The sequence below is a fragment of the Lethenteron reissneri genome, chromosome 11, assembly GCF_015708825.2.
Source record: "Lethenteron reissneri isolate LAM-NWPU_2019-01 chromosome 11, ASM1570882v1, whole genome shotgun sequence".
Classification (NCBI taxonomy): Eukaryota; Metazoa; Chordata; class Hyperoartia; order Petromyzontiformes; family Petromyzontidae; genus Lethenteron; species Lethenteron reissneri.
Genome location: NC_083789.1, coordinates 2,919,365 through 2,935,559, shown reverse-complemented (window position 1 = coordinate 2,935,559; position 16,195 = coordinate 2,919,365). Strand labels below are relative to the sequence as shown.

At 48.1% G+C, this 16,195-nt stretch overlaps 1 protein-coding gene across 3 annotated transcripts in view; it reads right to left on the bottom strand.

Annotated features, from left to right (window-relative positions):
- LOC133341281 (ADP-ribose glycohydrolase MACROD2-like) overlaps positions 1–16,195 on the bottom strand; it is a 182,832-nt gene that overhangs the window by 39,754 nt on the left and 126,883 nt on the right. For all 3 annotated transcript variants that reach the window (XM_061549788.1, XM_061549789.1, XM_061549790.1), the window contains exon 5: positions 6,181–6,297. In XM_061549788.1, the coding sequence (XP_061405772.1) occupies positions 6,181–6,297 (117 nt within the window). The remainder of the gene's footprint in view (positions 1–6,180; positions 6,298–16,195) is intronic.

The window sequence follows — 16,195 nt, the reverse complement described above, 5'->3', positions numbered from 1 at the left end:
GGCAGGGAACACTTGCTCAACAATGCGCGCATTCATTTGTGTCCCAAGCGTATTCCGATCCGTGCTCATCGGTGCAAGCCAGGAGGCAAATCATCTTCGATTGTGATCTCTCGCACACATGCTGGAGAATGGCCTGTGGAAGGGGACAACGTAGCACTACTTCTGAGAGCCCTTTAACTGCCTCTTGAACCCACCAAGGCAGCAAGCGCACCGCCTCAAAACCGCCTTGCGACAGAAGCATTTGTCGTGTGGCCATCTAACCAATTTAACCACGCGAAAGAAATTGGCCCGAAGAGCTGAATATACGACGTCGTTAAGCCGGAACAAAATTTAACACGATGGCCCTTTTGTCCAGCCATTAAGTGCCCATAATAAGGACATAAAACTCAATTGAGAACACCACGGGTGGTTGCCCAAGATTCGAACTCGGGATCTCAACTCTCCTGACTCGGTGACCCGATACAGAATTAGCTCTTCGCAGTCAGCCAGTCAACCAACCAGTGCCACAAAGCAAGCAAGTGAATGCTGGAGGCAGTCTTCACCCCCCTCGCTAGTGCTCACGTGCAAAGCGCTCAGTGTTCATCGTAGGTGGATTCAACGCAGGGGAGAGCCAGGCTTTAAGTGCGTTTGGCTACCTACCGAACTGTGGTTGGCCTGGAAGCGTTTAGTGCTGTGAGATGGCCTTTTTTAGACAAAGATTCCCCCAGACTGTAGGACCAAGTGCTGTTAGCGAGCACCTATGAAGGCTGGCACGGCACACGAGGGAGTGGGTGGCCAGCACCACGCCGGGCCGCCTTTGTCTCCCCAGTGGCGATGTTTTGACACACCGCACCAGGTACTCATTTGAGGCAGAGTTGACCTCGGGGAGGCCCAGGACCGGTTCAAATAGTCGTCACCGGTGTTGGCCGTGAGCGCGAATCAAACTTGGGTGGCTGGTTTCATAGCGCAGAACGGTAACCCTCTACACCACATTGACCTGTGACCTCCCACTGACACGTGCATAAGAGAAGCATGCACTATTTATTAGTGTACATCCGCCCATAAACGACGGCCGCTGTAATTCCCTGTCGAGTGATACCCGCGTAGTTAGTCTTACAAAAGAGGCCCAATTGAACGAATTCTGCAAAAATAAATGCGCAGTAAATCTTTAACATTCTTCTTCACAGTGAAGGGAGAATGTCATTTCTACCGTAGACTTGTTGCAAACACGGCGATATTAAGTGACACGTTTGCCAGGACCGAGAGAGAAGGGTTGGTTACCAGGTCTCAGACTTCAGATGTTGGGCGTTTTTTTGTTTAGTTTTACCGCGTGTGACGTTACCTTATTAGGAATGCACTGAAAATGACTGCGACTTCCATCGCGGCGTGTGATATTCCATTTCTGGAGCACTTCCCACAAGCACTCGCCCAGCATCCGGCCAGCCAGCCAGCCAGCCGGCCCTTAACCAAAATATTCCAAGGATGTCACCGTTTACAGCCACTCTGTATAAATTCACGACAAGTGTATGATTAGTTTACTATTTAACCACCCAAATAAAAAACCTGTTTATTTTTTCAAAGCCTTTGAATACTTTTTTTTATTTACTTTCAGCCATGGGAAAGTGACAACTTTGGCAAGTTCGTGGGTGTTCAGGTCATGCGCTGCTGCTGCTGCTTTGGCAGTAAAGAAAAACCCCGCCCACAACAACGTTCGCATGAGCAGCCGCGGCGTCCCGCACAGCGGCTTGGATTCTCAGTATTAACCACAAACAGGCGACTTATCAGATTGCGCCTTCCTGCGCCACAAGGCTGCTCGCCGGATAAAAGCTTCTGGTGCCAAGCTTGGACAGGATCCTTAGAAGACAAACTTCCATGTGGCCCATAAACAGAGAGTAGATTCATCTTCTTGGTTCTTTCGGTAAAGTCACGTAGAAGGGAAGTAATAAAATAATAAAAATAAAACAATAAAATAATTCTCACGACGCTGTCGCCTCAACAGACCTGGTTTTCACCTGAAGACGGCTACTTGCGTTGTGGCCGAAACGTCGTGAGAATTATTTTGTTATGTTTTATTTTTATTATTTTATTACTTCCCTTCTACGTGACTTTACCGAAAGAACCAAGAAGATGAATCCCTGCAGTCACGAAAGCTTTACATCGAAAAATAGAGAGTAGATTATTATTCCTACATTACTTTACGTGTGGATAATGATGGGAAATGAACGTACATATACAGGTATGCGAGGGTATATGAAGTCAATTATGTGTTTGTCAAGCCAAGTCAAAGTGTCACCCCCCCTTTGTTTCAAGCATGCCACAGGATGGTTAGTCATCTGTCAGCAGCTGTGATCCAATGGTGGAAACTCCACGTTCCTGTGGAAGGCCCAATATATATAAAGAGGACAAGCACGGATGAATCCCCAAGAAAGCGGTACTTGTTTTTGCTGAGCCAAAGAAATGATGAAATGATTCTACCCGGCAACCGGGATTTGGACTTGCAAGCAACCGCTTACAAATAAATTGCTTTAACTGCAGCACTCAAAGTCCAGGTGATTTTCTGCTCATTACTATGGCAGGGGAAAGTATACCCACAAGGGAGGGGGGGGGGGGGGGATGGACCTGAATTTGAACTTGCAACCTTGCGATACCACGCCGCTCACTCCACCGCTGTGCCAACTGGCTGGATGTACACGTGTACACTTACAAACACGCACACGCGCACACAGTCATTTTTGTTTGATGCACCTGTAATAGGAATACATGAAATCACTGCTGCTTCAGGGATGACATGAAATGAAAGAGATAACAGGGGAAATTTATTTCTGGCGAGGCAGGGAAGAAAGAGTTACAGGTTTTGGCCACCTGCCCCATGCTAATGAACAACAGCGTTCATTAATATTCCACAGGATATCAAAACTGCTATGCAGTGCGGGGTACATTTTCTTGGTTCTTTCGGTAAAGTCACGTAGAAGGGAAATAATAAAAATGAAAATAAAACATAATAAAATACAATTCTCACGACGTTTCGGCCACAACGCAAGCAGCCGTCCTCAGGTGAGGAACAGGGCTGTCTTTCCGACAGCCCTGTTCCTCACCTGAGGACGGCTGCTTGTGTTGTGGCCGAAACGTCGTGAGAATTGTATTTTATTATGTTTTATTTTCATTATTTTATTATTTCCCTTCTACGTGACTTTACCGAAAGAACCAAGAAGATGAAGTCCCGGCAGTCACGAAAGCTTTAAATCGAAATTCAGTGCGGGGTAAGCGAGCAGATTTCATAGGTCACATCGAATACAGTACCGAGACGTGTGCATGGATATGTAGCCCTTCTGACAAGACACCTTGCACACACGAGCTACAATGTAAACCGACACGTGAGAAAATAAATGTTACAACAATTAATTATTTCGGATTGTGACATTGGGGGTGATGTAAAGGATTTTGCTTGAAATCCTTTAAGTTGGTTAACTTTCGTGCGTTCCAAAAACAACGATATTTAAATTGGACAAAGTCTTAAGAGGTTATCCCCCTTACAACGTTATGATGGTCATTCCGTTGGAGAGTAAATTTGACGCAGTTCAATCCTGCACATGGGGCATGCGTTTGTATGACCACAAGATAAAGGCGCAGCTGTGCAATCACTCACTCATGCCGCTACTGCTGGCGGAAGGGCCTGCACCAGAGGGAGGCCCAGGAAAACCCCACGACAGCGTACTTGGCCTATTCTTCCACCAATCTGACCAGGGCATCTTGGAACATGTGCGAGTAGCCCGCACTATGAATAGAGCGACACTTCACGTGTGTGAGTTATACGACTTCCAAAACGATAACATTTTGTGAGGGATGTGTGGAAGAGCTCATAGCATCTGCAAATAACGTGCAATCTGTTAAAATCCTATAAAACATGATCTTAACTCTAGATTTGAAGCTTTCGTGACTGCAAGGATTCATATTCTTAGGTTTTTTCGGTAAAGTCACGTAGGTAAAACATCAAAATTAATGAAAATAAAATAAAATAAAACAAAAATCACGACGTTTCGGAGGCAACACAAGTCTCCGTCATCATGCTTGATGCAGCTAATTCCAGGTAAGGCCCACTCAACTATATTGCTCTTTTTCATAAACGATCTGGCCATCAATGAAGTGGCTTATAATGTGGAAATGTAGACGTATGTTTCTAAATGTGGAGGGAAAAGCCAGAGGACCCGGAGAAAAATACCACACGACCACAGGAAGAGTGGACGTGCAAACTCAAAATACAGGCGGCAAGGGTCGGGATTGAACCCACGACCTGCTGTATACCAGGCGAGGCAGTTAACATCTCCTCGCCACCGAGTAGTGGCAGGGTAATCTAAATCAAGTCGCAGCACTTGGTATTTTGCTTGGTTTAAATTTATTTTCACATTGTTTAGTGAGCAGCCAGCTCCATTACAAGCTCGGCTTGTGTCCCAAAAGCATTTGGAGTCAGCTGGAGATGACACTGATGTAATCACGACTCCGCAGGGGTTGATGTCAACCAGGCGATTTCCAAGAGACCACACGTGGATGCGCTTGTCAGATAAATGTAGTTATCATTAACTCTGCATTGATGTAATAGATTCCATTTAATAACGTAAAAAAATCGCAGCGCTCACCTGGGGAGATGTACAATGACACGAGATGCATTAGCTTAGCATCAAGAAGGCAGAGCTAATGTGTACATATATTTATACCCTCGCAACACAGGCGTGTTCCCAGAATCAATAACGCGCAGCAATAACTTAATTCCATAAGATTGGCGGAGTGGCTTGAAAATAACCACGATTGCCCCGTCACGATAACGTACGAGGAACTGGGAATTTTAATTCACGACTGGAGGAGAAAGAAGCAGAATTTGGAGATTTGGAAGAATTTATCATCTCAAAAAGGTGAGGTAGTTAACATCTTGCCACGACGGCACTCCATCTGGGCCAGCATGGGAGAATACTTTTATTTACTTTTTACACAAAATTGCTCAGCACAGGACTAAAGGCCCCGAAAACCTCAAGATGCCAGCAACAAACATCACTATCAAAGTTGTAACAAATAAGAGAATTACGTTTCTAGAATTGAGCAAGGTTATGATGAGAGCTTGGGAAAAGAGACGGCGATGATTGGAGAGGGAATTCACAAGTGCAGCAGTGTGAGTGGGTGCGTGAGTGAATAAGTAGGTGAGTGGGTGCGTGAGTGAATAAGTAGGCGAGTAGGTGCATGAGTGAATAAGTAGGTGAGTGGGTGCGTGAGTGAGTGAATAAGTAGGTGAGTGGATGCGTAAGTGAATAAGTAGGCGAGTGGGTGCGTGAGTGAATAAATAGGCGAGTGGGTGCGTGAGTGAATAAATAGGCGAGTGGGTGCGTGAGTGAATAAGTAGGCGAGTGGGTGCACGAGTGAATAAGTAGGTGAGTGGGTGCACGAGTGAATAAGTAGGTGAGTGGGTGCGTGAGTGAGTGAATAAGTAGGTGAGTGGATGCGTAAGTGAATAAGTAGGCGAGTGGGTGCGTGAGTGAATAAATAGGCGAGTGGGTGCGTGAGTGAATAAGTAGGCGAGTGGGTGCACGAGTGAATAAGTAGATGAGTGGGTGCACGAGTGAATAAGTAGGTGAGTGGGTGCGTGAGTAAATAAGTAGGTGAGTGGGTGCGTGAGTAAATAAGTAGGCGAGTGGGTGCGTGAGTGAGTGAATAAGTAGGTGAGTGGGTGCATGAGTGAATAAGTAGGTGAGTGGGTGCGTGAGTGAATAAGTAGGCGAGTGGGTGCGTGAGTGAATAAGTAGGTGAGTGGGTGCGTGAGTGAATAAGTAGGCGAGTGGGTGCGTAAGTGAATAAGTAGGCGAGTGGGTGCGTGAGTGAGTGAATAAGTAGGCGAGTGGGTGCGTGAGTGAATAAGTAGGCGAGTGGGTGCGTGAATGAATAAGTAGGCGAGTGGGTGCATGAGTGAATAAGTAGGCGAGTGGGTGCGTGAGTGAATAAGTAGGCGAGTGGGTACGTGAGTGAATAAGTAGGTGAGTGGGTGCGTGAGTGAATGAGTAGGTGAGTGGGTGCGTGAGTAAATAAGTAGGTGAGTGGGTGCGTGAGTAAACAAGTAGGTGAGTGGGTGCGCGAGTGAATAAATAGGTGAGCGAGTGCTTGGATGAGCGAGTAAGCATAAGAGCAGAGCGGTCCAGTGGCGAGTGCAGCGCAACTCACACTTGGAAGGCAAGCGGTATCCGCAGGTGATTTTGGCCTTGCCGGTGCTGCATCCTCCGAGGGAGCGACACTCTTCCTTCAGCAGGGACCCCGCCGACCTGTGGATGCATCCGTCCACTGCCAAGAACAGGGCGGCAGCAAAGAGCGTCAGTCTTCACGGCGGTACGAGCGGAACGCACGCGGCTCACCGAAGCGCACTGCGTTCTCACTCTCCGCACCTCCGATTAGCACGGTTGGCTACGTACGGTGCGAAAGAAGTTCAACATACATACTTGCGCACTGCCGCACAGTGGTGGAAGTAGTGCTGGGTGGTATGCCACGCATACAGGCATTCACAAGCACACATAGCTCGGCACTCAAGTGAATCGGGAGTCGATCAACATCATGGGCTACATGTACATATAACAACCTCCGTTCATAACTAAGTGGCGGCGACGTCACCACGGCGCCTGTGCCACGCTAGGTGCACTTTGAGACCACGTGTAGTGTCGAAGGCTCGCTGGTAGGACGTCACGGAACAGACCGAGGTGCCATGGGTTGACTGACCGAGATGGCTGGCAGATGCACCATGTAAATATGCGTGCGCACACACACACACACATGCACAAACACGATCGTCACCAATGGCATCACAATCATTCATCCATCCATATTTGTTTTGGCACGTTTTATATGGAGATTCGTCACGTTTGTAGGATGGTGGAGGGTTAATGAAAACAACTTTGGCACAACTGGCAGCACATGACCCAACCCAAGCCAATAAACAAGCATCAAAATTACGTCCGAGCTCTGACAGCCTACATTTTATAATTATAATCATCGTTTATTCACTGCCGGATGAAGACCTCTGCGTGCAGTCGTCGCCTTTTCCCGTGGTCCCAGACTACCAGGAAGGACCTCACTCAGTCTCTCTAGAGCTGCCATTCCAATGCCAATGTGGCTCATACATCACGGCCCCTTGCGTCAGCGTATCCCATCCAAGGACAATTGGACAACTACTGGCCATCTGTGAACAAGAGTTTCGTTGCGCATCGGATTCCTCCTGCAGTCAAATTAAAGATTCTGATTCTGACGTACTTCTCTTGGCTCCTCAGACTAAACTAAACAATTTTTATTTTACCAGGTAAGGCCCACTGAGCTATACAGCTCTTTTTCAGAAGCGACCTTCCCACACAAAGGATAGCTCAACTTAGTGGCTTATCATATGGAAATGTATAGCAGCCAAATACTCTGAATGTACGTCGATTCTTAATGCGAGGAAAAAATGCGGAGGACCCGGAGAAAAATTCACACAAACACGGGCAGAGAAAGAGAGAGAGGCACGCACACTCCAAATATACAGCAGCAAGCGTCACTGTCGGGATCAAAACCAATGAACCTCCTGTATACCAGGCGAGGGAGTTAACATCTCCTAGCCACCGTGGCGCGATTACGCGGCGAGCGCCTGGAAAAGGCCCTTGTGCGGCTCACACAAGGGAGATGGGAATGGCCGGCGGCATGTTCACACACGTCCACGTCCGTCTCCGGGTTGCTGACGATGGCCACGGGCACAACGCAGCAGCAGGAATTCATTTCACGCCGACACCCCTAAGGGGAGCCCCCCCCCCCCCCCCCCCCGATGCAAGGTTCCCTGTACGAATTTCCAATGTTGTTGTTTGCGCGTGGGCAGAAATCAAATGAGTCTTGCTGAGATCGTACGACTTGTGCGCTAGCCGTCGCACCATCCTACCGCTACATGAAAACCAAGATGCCAGCAATTTCCCATTGGGCGTATCGGTGCCGGGCTAGGTGCACCTTGCTAGCAAGTATCCTCATCGACTGTTGGGGGGGAAATGCTGTTCAGTGAGCACCTGCTAAAGCCAGCATTGCACGTAACGGGGTGGTGTATGGCCACTGATACGCACACTTTCAAAGTCTTGCAAGCGCCGACTCTTACACATGGCACCACACCAGGTAACCATTTAAGGCTAAGTCGACCTACAGCACACGAATCACTTGTGTATCATTAAGAGGGGCCCATTGCCCAAAACGTGACCCCGTTGTGCGCATATTTAAATTCAAGGCCGCGGTGTTTTTTGACGAACGTGCCGCGTTTTTTTTCCTTCTTCAAATTTGACTCGCGTGGAAAGTGCAAGCGCCGTGCTGAATTCCGTTATCTGTGCCCCCACTACCAAAGCGGCATCCCCGTGTAAAATCGTCTCCCGCACGCCAAGCGCGGCGGCTTTGCTCACACGCGTTCCGCAGCATACGGTTGGGCTGCGCGATAGGCCACGACAAATCCACACGATGCAACAACAACACCCCGCCATTCGCCGCTGACGGTGACGTCACCGCGGCGCGTGCGCCAGGCCAGGTGCACTTTGAGGCCACGTGAAGCGTCGAAGGCCTTCGACACACGACTTCGCATAAACGTGACGTGTGTGTGTGTGCACGCGCGCAAAGTCACACGCACACACAGATGTAATGACAGCTTTTATCCGGCAGCTGACATCAAAGTGGAACTACAACGGGTAGCTGTTCGTCACGAATCGTAGCCACGCGGACGACCGACGGCAATCAAAAAAATATTAATATCACAGAAAAACCCAGAGGCGGACGGGTCAGAGAGCACCGTGGGAATTGATGCGGTAGAATGCTCGCTTCCTGCTTGTTTATTGCCTATGCTTTACAATGAGGGGCAATATTTTCTGCGGCAAATGAAGAAAATAAAATACGACCGAAAAATGTCATTCTCCACGAGTGGCCTCTGGGAGGAGAATATTTAGGGGCCTCTACCACTGGGCTTAGCACCAAACAGTTCTAATAATTTTGGGCAATAAATAGGGGCGAATAAAACAAAATATATACGAACAAAACTTTATTAAGAGTGAGCCTTTCAAACAATGTGGAAACTCTGAACAAAAATAAAACTAGGCTTTGCATCAATGCGAACCTTTTTAGCAGCAGAATTACAACGATACATATAAAACCCCAAATCCCGTCATACATAATACACGTAACATTTCTTTTGATCGTAAGACCTTGTGAAACGATCAGACGAGCCATTTGTCAAAGCTTTAATCTTCAATGCAAATAAAAAAACCCATCCTCCCTGAAAAATAATATACAGTCCGTGAAGCAAATATCCTCTATATCTGGAGCCTCGTTAAAGCGAGACTCAATCAAACGCAAACATCTTGTGCTGCGTCACAGGGAACTAAACGAAAACTAGATTTATTTTACCAGGTAAGGCCCACCGAGTTTCAACGATGTGGCGGCTTATCGTGTGGAAATTTATAGCAGTCAAATACTCTAAACGAGTGATGTTGAGTCTAAATGTGGAGGGAAAAACCAGAGGACCTGAAGAAAAATCCACGTGACCACGGGGAGAACATGCAAACTCCAAATAGCCACGCGTTCAGGTCAGGATCGAACCCATGACCTCCTGTATACCAGGCGAGGTAGTTAACATCTCGTCAGCGTGGCGCCCCGGCACGTGGCTTGGGAAACTAAATCCCGACACCGGCCAAAAGAATCACTACGAGGCTTTAACGGCAGAAACGTAACACCACTTCACGGGAACTCAATCGCAGTCATTCTACAGATAAGACTTCCACCATCATACAATGTGGAATTTCCGCAACTGGCACAGCCGTGTGAAATTTCCCAGCAGCGAGATGAGCACCGCTCTCTCACGGTCGTTTCAGCCGGGATAGAATCGCTAAAAATAAAATTGCATCCGTCTCCAAGTTTAGAAGGAATTTTCAACAAATCTGCCTCTGCAAAACATCCGAACAGCGAACTCGGCAGCCCAAACGCTTTGCATCGAGCACACAAATCATCCCTCGGTGCGGTCCCAAACCGTAAGAAAATGTAATTCCCACCACTGGTTCTGAACTCCCAATGGAGTCTGGCAATGCACAGTGTCTACCCTAATTCAGCGAAAAGGTTGGAAACACAGCCAGGATTTTTTCGGGGCACGAAAAGTTTCGTGAACGTTTGTGGAATCTCTAATGCCCTTGGTCCAACATTCCCAAGTTGCCCCCCCCCCCCCCCCCCCATCTTAAGTGGTCCGAGCCTTGCCGCTAGCTAAGCATCAAAGGCCACGTCGCCTGCTTACTGGTAGATGTCAACAAACCCACTTTCGCCTGATCCAAGATCAATGTATTCCCCTTGCTCTCTGGGTGTGGTGTAAAAGAAAGAATGCATCGCTGCCCTTTGGTAGCAAGGGAGAACCGATATATGCGTGGGAATATATGTATTTAGCAAGTTTATATTTATTTTTCATATTCCAATTATGTCTTGAGATTAACACATGAACACGGGGGAACTCTAGATAAACGGTGTGTGGGGAAAACGGCCCGGCAAGGTGAAGTCACGCAACGACTACTTAAAGTCGCTTCGAGCGGCGTTTTAACCACGCTCGGGCTCGGGACAGCTAGTTTAATGCCCTATAAGAGATTGCTAATGGCATGTCAATCAAACAGACATTTTGAAGCCTCGAGAGCTGGAATAAGATGAAGTGAGGGGAAACCAGATTTAATGCGGTGGCTACTTTGGCCAGCCACTGAGGACTGGTCTGACATCAACAAATCTTCTCCTCGGAGAGAATTTGCTTTTATCACTGGCGGCTGAAGCCCCCGGATTCAAACTCAAGGTCTTGATGCTGGCCCAGTGCTCTGACCCGAACAAGTTGGCCTCCTCTTCCTACGGAACCGTTAATATACAAGTAAGCAGCTGTGAAGCCTTGTGGTCATGAATTAACGCTTCGTTTATAACAGCCTGGGGGATGTGCTGCCGTGATGGAATGGCCATCACGCTGGGCTTGCAATCCAGATGCCGTTGGTTCAATCTCGCGGCGAGGCAGCTGAAGCGATGGGCAGGTTTGTCGAATCCGATACGCCACTGCCAACTCGGCGGTATAATGGCGGCGGCGGCGCGGTTCGTAGATTGGCGGGTCAAGTGCGGTGAGGCAAAGTGTGGGTACTCCTCCATCTCCCCGGATGTCTGACCAGTGTGGAAGAGGAGGTGAAGATACCACCGAGATGGGCCTGGCGAGACCTTCCTCCAGTGCAGCAAGCAATCGTAGAACCAAACTATTAACTCGTGGTGTTCTTTTTTACCTTTTATAACAGCCGAGCCGTTGGTAAGCTCCCCACTGGCCCAGTATGCATGCTTGTCCATGCCTCGTAATTTATGTTGTATACCAAAGCACTTAATACCCCCCTGCAAAGTGGATGTCCAGGAGCCTTGGCATCGTTTGCAAAAGTTGACCACGATGTGGATGAGCTCCAAATTGAAATGAATCTCACACACACACACACACGCGTGCGCGCTCGCATGTACATAAGGTTGCAGTGGAAGCACAGTGGTCCATGCACCAAGCTGTGAACCCGGCAATGTAAGGATGTATGTTCAACTTCTTTCGCGTCATACGTAGCTAACCGCACTAATCGGAGGTGCGGGGGAAGAACAACAAACTAAACACACACAAAGAGCAGTTCGAAAGAAATTTGTTTTCGATCTAGCTTTAAAAGCGCACACCTTCCCAGCGGCTTCCTAATATCGTATGGAAGAGCATTCCAGACGGCCGCAGGGGCGCGTCTGAAAGCGCGTGACGCGGTGACCGTCTTTGACCCGAGTGCGGCGAGCGGCCACGGCTGCTAATCGCTGATCAGTGGGCGAGCGGCAATCTGAAGCGGTGCCGCTTGCCACCACCGGGATCCGTCGTTCACCGACTCCCGGCGACGAGTGTCGAGCACGGTCAAACTACGGCCACGAGCGGCGCCGAGAGGCTTTAATCCAGCAGCGGATTGAGCAAGGGCTGTACGATGCCTCAGGGGGCTTTGCCTGGTGGGATGGTGATGGTTTAGTTTCATTAGTATGTCTTTGGGTGATTTGTTGCCTTTCCTGTACTGTGCACTCCCATCATGTTTTTGTTTGTATTGTTGGTTGTTATAATGTTCTGGCCCGACCCAACTGAACATCTGTGAACCAAAGAGCTTCATAAGCTCATCGGGATTCCTCCAGTATAAATACATTTCCTAATTCTGACACGGGTCTGGATGTCCACGTTATGTACAAGACGCACGCACGGGAGCTTTCTCAGGTGAAAAACGCAAGCAAGCACGCACGCGCACACACACACACGCACGCACACCGAGTAGCGCTACATGCATACAAGACACGGTCAATATACCGAGGCTTTAAACTGGCAGCTGTGTGTTTATTTAAAGTCTTTATATTTATTTGGCGATTGCCGCGATACTTCTCAAGTGCGACCACGGCAACTGCGCTGCTGCTGCTGTTGTTGTTGTTCTGTGGTGAGCGAGTAGAGGGATGTGGGCCCACCGTCGCCACCGCCCCCCCCCGCGATTCAGGGCCACAATTTCACCCAACAATCACTTGTTGTTGTTGAACAGTGGTGAATTGTGGCCGTGAGGGTCACATGAATGAATTCCACGTAGAGTCTAAAATATAACAATGATAATCCATGAGGTTTTTGTTGGGTTAAGTCGGGTAAATTAATAATGCGTCGTTAAACTCGGCACCACCGGTCACAGCCAATTGGTAAAGATTTGTCACGTAGACAAAACGTGCCAATTCGTTACTAGTTCATCGAATGAACATTTTTTAACTCATTATATATCTAACCCAAACACCTATATTATGGATAATATTGGTCACGAATGCCTACGTGTTTAATGATAATAATAATTTACAGCCCTTTGTCAATCCTCTACTGGATGACGGCTTCCCCCGTGCTATGCCCATGGCGAAATTTGTTCGACCATACTTCACCACGCTGGTCAATGGGGGTTGGTGAAGGGTAGGCCAGGGACCGCTTGAGATATCGCCTCACCACTGATGCGAGTGGTTGCCGGGTTCACGGAGCAGTACGCTCACCCAAATCCAACACCCAGCTAACTGATTTCAGCTAACTGATTTCGAAAAGTGTATTGGTTTAGCCATGTTTGTTTGTTGTAGTACACAGTTAGACTGATGGCCTTAATCTAAGTTGTCTTGTGGTTGTTGTTGGTTATTTGATTTGCATCCCACTGGGATTTTTGCACACTGCGTTGGTGTACGGTGTTTTTTTCTGCAATATTTTGCTGTCTTTTCTTGGATTTTCTGTTTGCACTCGGTCACATATTCACTTTAAGATGTTTTTTTGTTCATGTTTTTGTTTCATGTTTGTTGCGGTTGCACCCGATTCAAGAGCCGAATGGCTCACAGGGCTATACCTAATAAATGAACTTGAACTACCCCGCGGCGTTATCATAAATGCACGCATCACGAACGTGAACGGAATCGATTGCAGCCTGACGAATCGACGGTGCCTTGTCGCAGAACGCCCGCCCGCCCGGCCAACGCGTTGCTCCACACGCCGCCGCTCCTCGAGACCGGGGGCTTTCGAAGGACATTCCTCTAGACGCGCCGCCGCGGTCTCTATCAGCCGGCGAGTAAATTGAGACGGACAATTTGGCAGCGAGTGCTCGGTGCATGGGAATAATTAGTGGAGCTCATTGTTACCTGGGCCCTTTGATTAGAACACCAGACTCGTAATTGGATGATTGCGAGTTTGAATCCCAGTGGGGGGCGGGGGTTCAATTGGGCTTATAATCCCTTGGAGGACAATACGCCGAGTACCGCTTCACTGGTAGCCCGTCCGCAGCCCGCCAGCCAGTTGTTGTACAGAGAATGGCTCCTGCCATGTGGCGCCATGGTGGCTAGGAGATGTTAACTACCTCATCTGGTATACAGGAGGTGGTGGGTTTGATCCCAACCCCGACCCCTGCTGTATATTTAGAGTTTGCGTGTCTCTCTCTCTCCGTGGTCATGTGGATTTTTCTCAGGGTCCTCTGGGTTTTTTTCTTCCGCATTAAGAATCGACGTATGTTCAGAGTATTTGGCTGCTATACATTTCCACATGATAAGCCATGTCGTTGGGCTATCATTTGTGGTCACTTCTGAAAAAGAGATGTATAGTAACTCAGTGGGCCTGAAATTAAAAAAAAGTGCAGTACTGAAAGAGAAAAGAATGCATTTCATCGAGCAAAGAGCGTAGAATAAATCACTGTCACGCTAGTTCATCACGAAAGCCTCACCACTCCCAAGACTCTTCCAGGAAGGTCCTGAAAATATTTTTTTTCCCAGGAGGGAGCGCGGCGGTCTTGCTGTGCGCAATTACAAATTTGAGAAATCAGCATTGGGATTCCTTGGCCAGTAGGAAGTTACATTTTAAGTTTTTTTTTAGTTCGATGGAAAGAATTCGGAGAACCAGGAGGAAACCCATCCCAAGAAGAGCAAAGGAACAAGCTCCACGCAAAAAGGCACCCCGAGTCAGGAATCAAACCCAGGACTCCCTGCTGTGAGGCAAGTGTGCCACCATTCCATCACCCTGCCACACTAGAATGTATACATGTGAGGCGAACACAAAACGGCTACAAAGTGCGTGCTCTGCATCCACATTTAATGGAGGCAAATCCATTTGTAATCAAGGCTTTGTAATAACTTCACTTGAACAAGGCCGTCGCATCTAGCTTCAAGCATCGCTCGTCGTAATGTGCGTCCACTCTAAATAATGAGACAAATAAAAAATTGGCGAATGTACCTAACATAAATGGTAAGACTTTTAAGCATGACGACGCACCATAGATCTATCTGCCTATTAGCGAGGTACCCAGACATGGGTAAATGTGTTTTCCATGAAACACACCCCACCTATAATTATATTTATTGTGGCTAATAGCAAGGATTACAAATTAAGTTGTTGCTGTCGTTGTCGGTGAAACGGACGCACTATTTCGTTTTGTGATCACCGCATTTAGAGTGGCTCCGTTAAATTAAACACGATGATCACACGTGATCCCAGGTACCAAGCGGCTAATCCCAAACACGCTGCACTTAAATACGTGATCAGGTAGGCCTTGCCGCCCTCGCGAGCAGCTGTGCCCGCATGATTTTTTTTCTCCCCATAAATACCTTCTCTCCCCCCCCCTCCCCGCCACCGCCGGCGGTCTTCCATGAAACGTGAGCGCTGTGTGTGCGCCCCGGGTTCAAGAGCACAAAGCGTCGGTACACGGCGGCGGCGGCGGCCGTCCAAGTCCACGCGTTCGTTGAGCGGCAATTGACAAATATTTACTTGCCTTATCGGTTTACAGCTCGCCGCTGGAACAACCTTTTACAGTCACTGTTCAGCAACTCGTATTTGCCCGAGTCAATATTAACATGATCATCACCGAGCTAGAGGCTTGAATTTACTCGTAAGAATTAACTAAATGCATTATTTTTTTACGTCTTACAAAGGTAGCTTTACCCCATCGAACACCCACAAATGGCATTTCTGTGTGTTTCCTTGATTTAAATTCTGCTGCAAGGGCCTTATTTGACACCAATGAGGGTTAGGGCAATAACGGGTTCCAAGTGTCACCATTGCCAATCTAGGCTCGAGATAGGGTTGGTACCCTATAGGTGTGGTGCCCTATAGGTTCTGGAAAGGGTTGGTGCCCTATAGGTTCTAGATAGGGTTGGTACCCTATAGGTGTGGTGCCCTATAGGTTCTGGATAGGGTTGGTGCCATATAGGTTCTGGATAGGGTTGGTACCCTATAGGTGTGGTGCCCTATAGGTTCTGGATAGGGATTGTACCCTATAGGTTCTGGATAGGGTTGGTACCCTATAGGGTTGGTACCCTATAGGTTCTGGATAGGGTTGGTACCCTATAGGTTCTGGATAGGGTTGGTGCCCTATAGGTGTGGTGCCCTATAGGTTCTAAATAGGGTCGCGGTACCCTATAGCTGTGGTACCCTATAGGTTCTGGATAGGGTTGGGTACCCAGGGCATCGCTTCAAACAGCGCCCTGTCCCCGTGCAGGCTCCTGCCCCGCACACAACCCCCACGTTAACCGTGGCCGCCAATTATTTTTTATTTTTCCATAAAGTTTGAAACTGGGCGGTCTCGCTCAAATTTTTTAATTTGCCTAAAAAAGAAAAAAAAAATTGCCTCGCTTTTCGACAGAGAAAAGAAAAAAAACG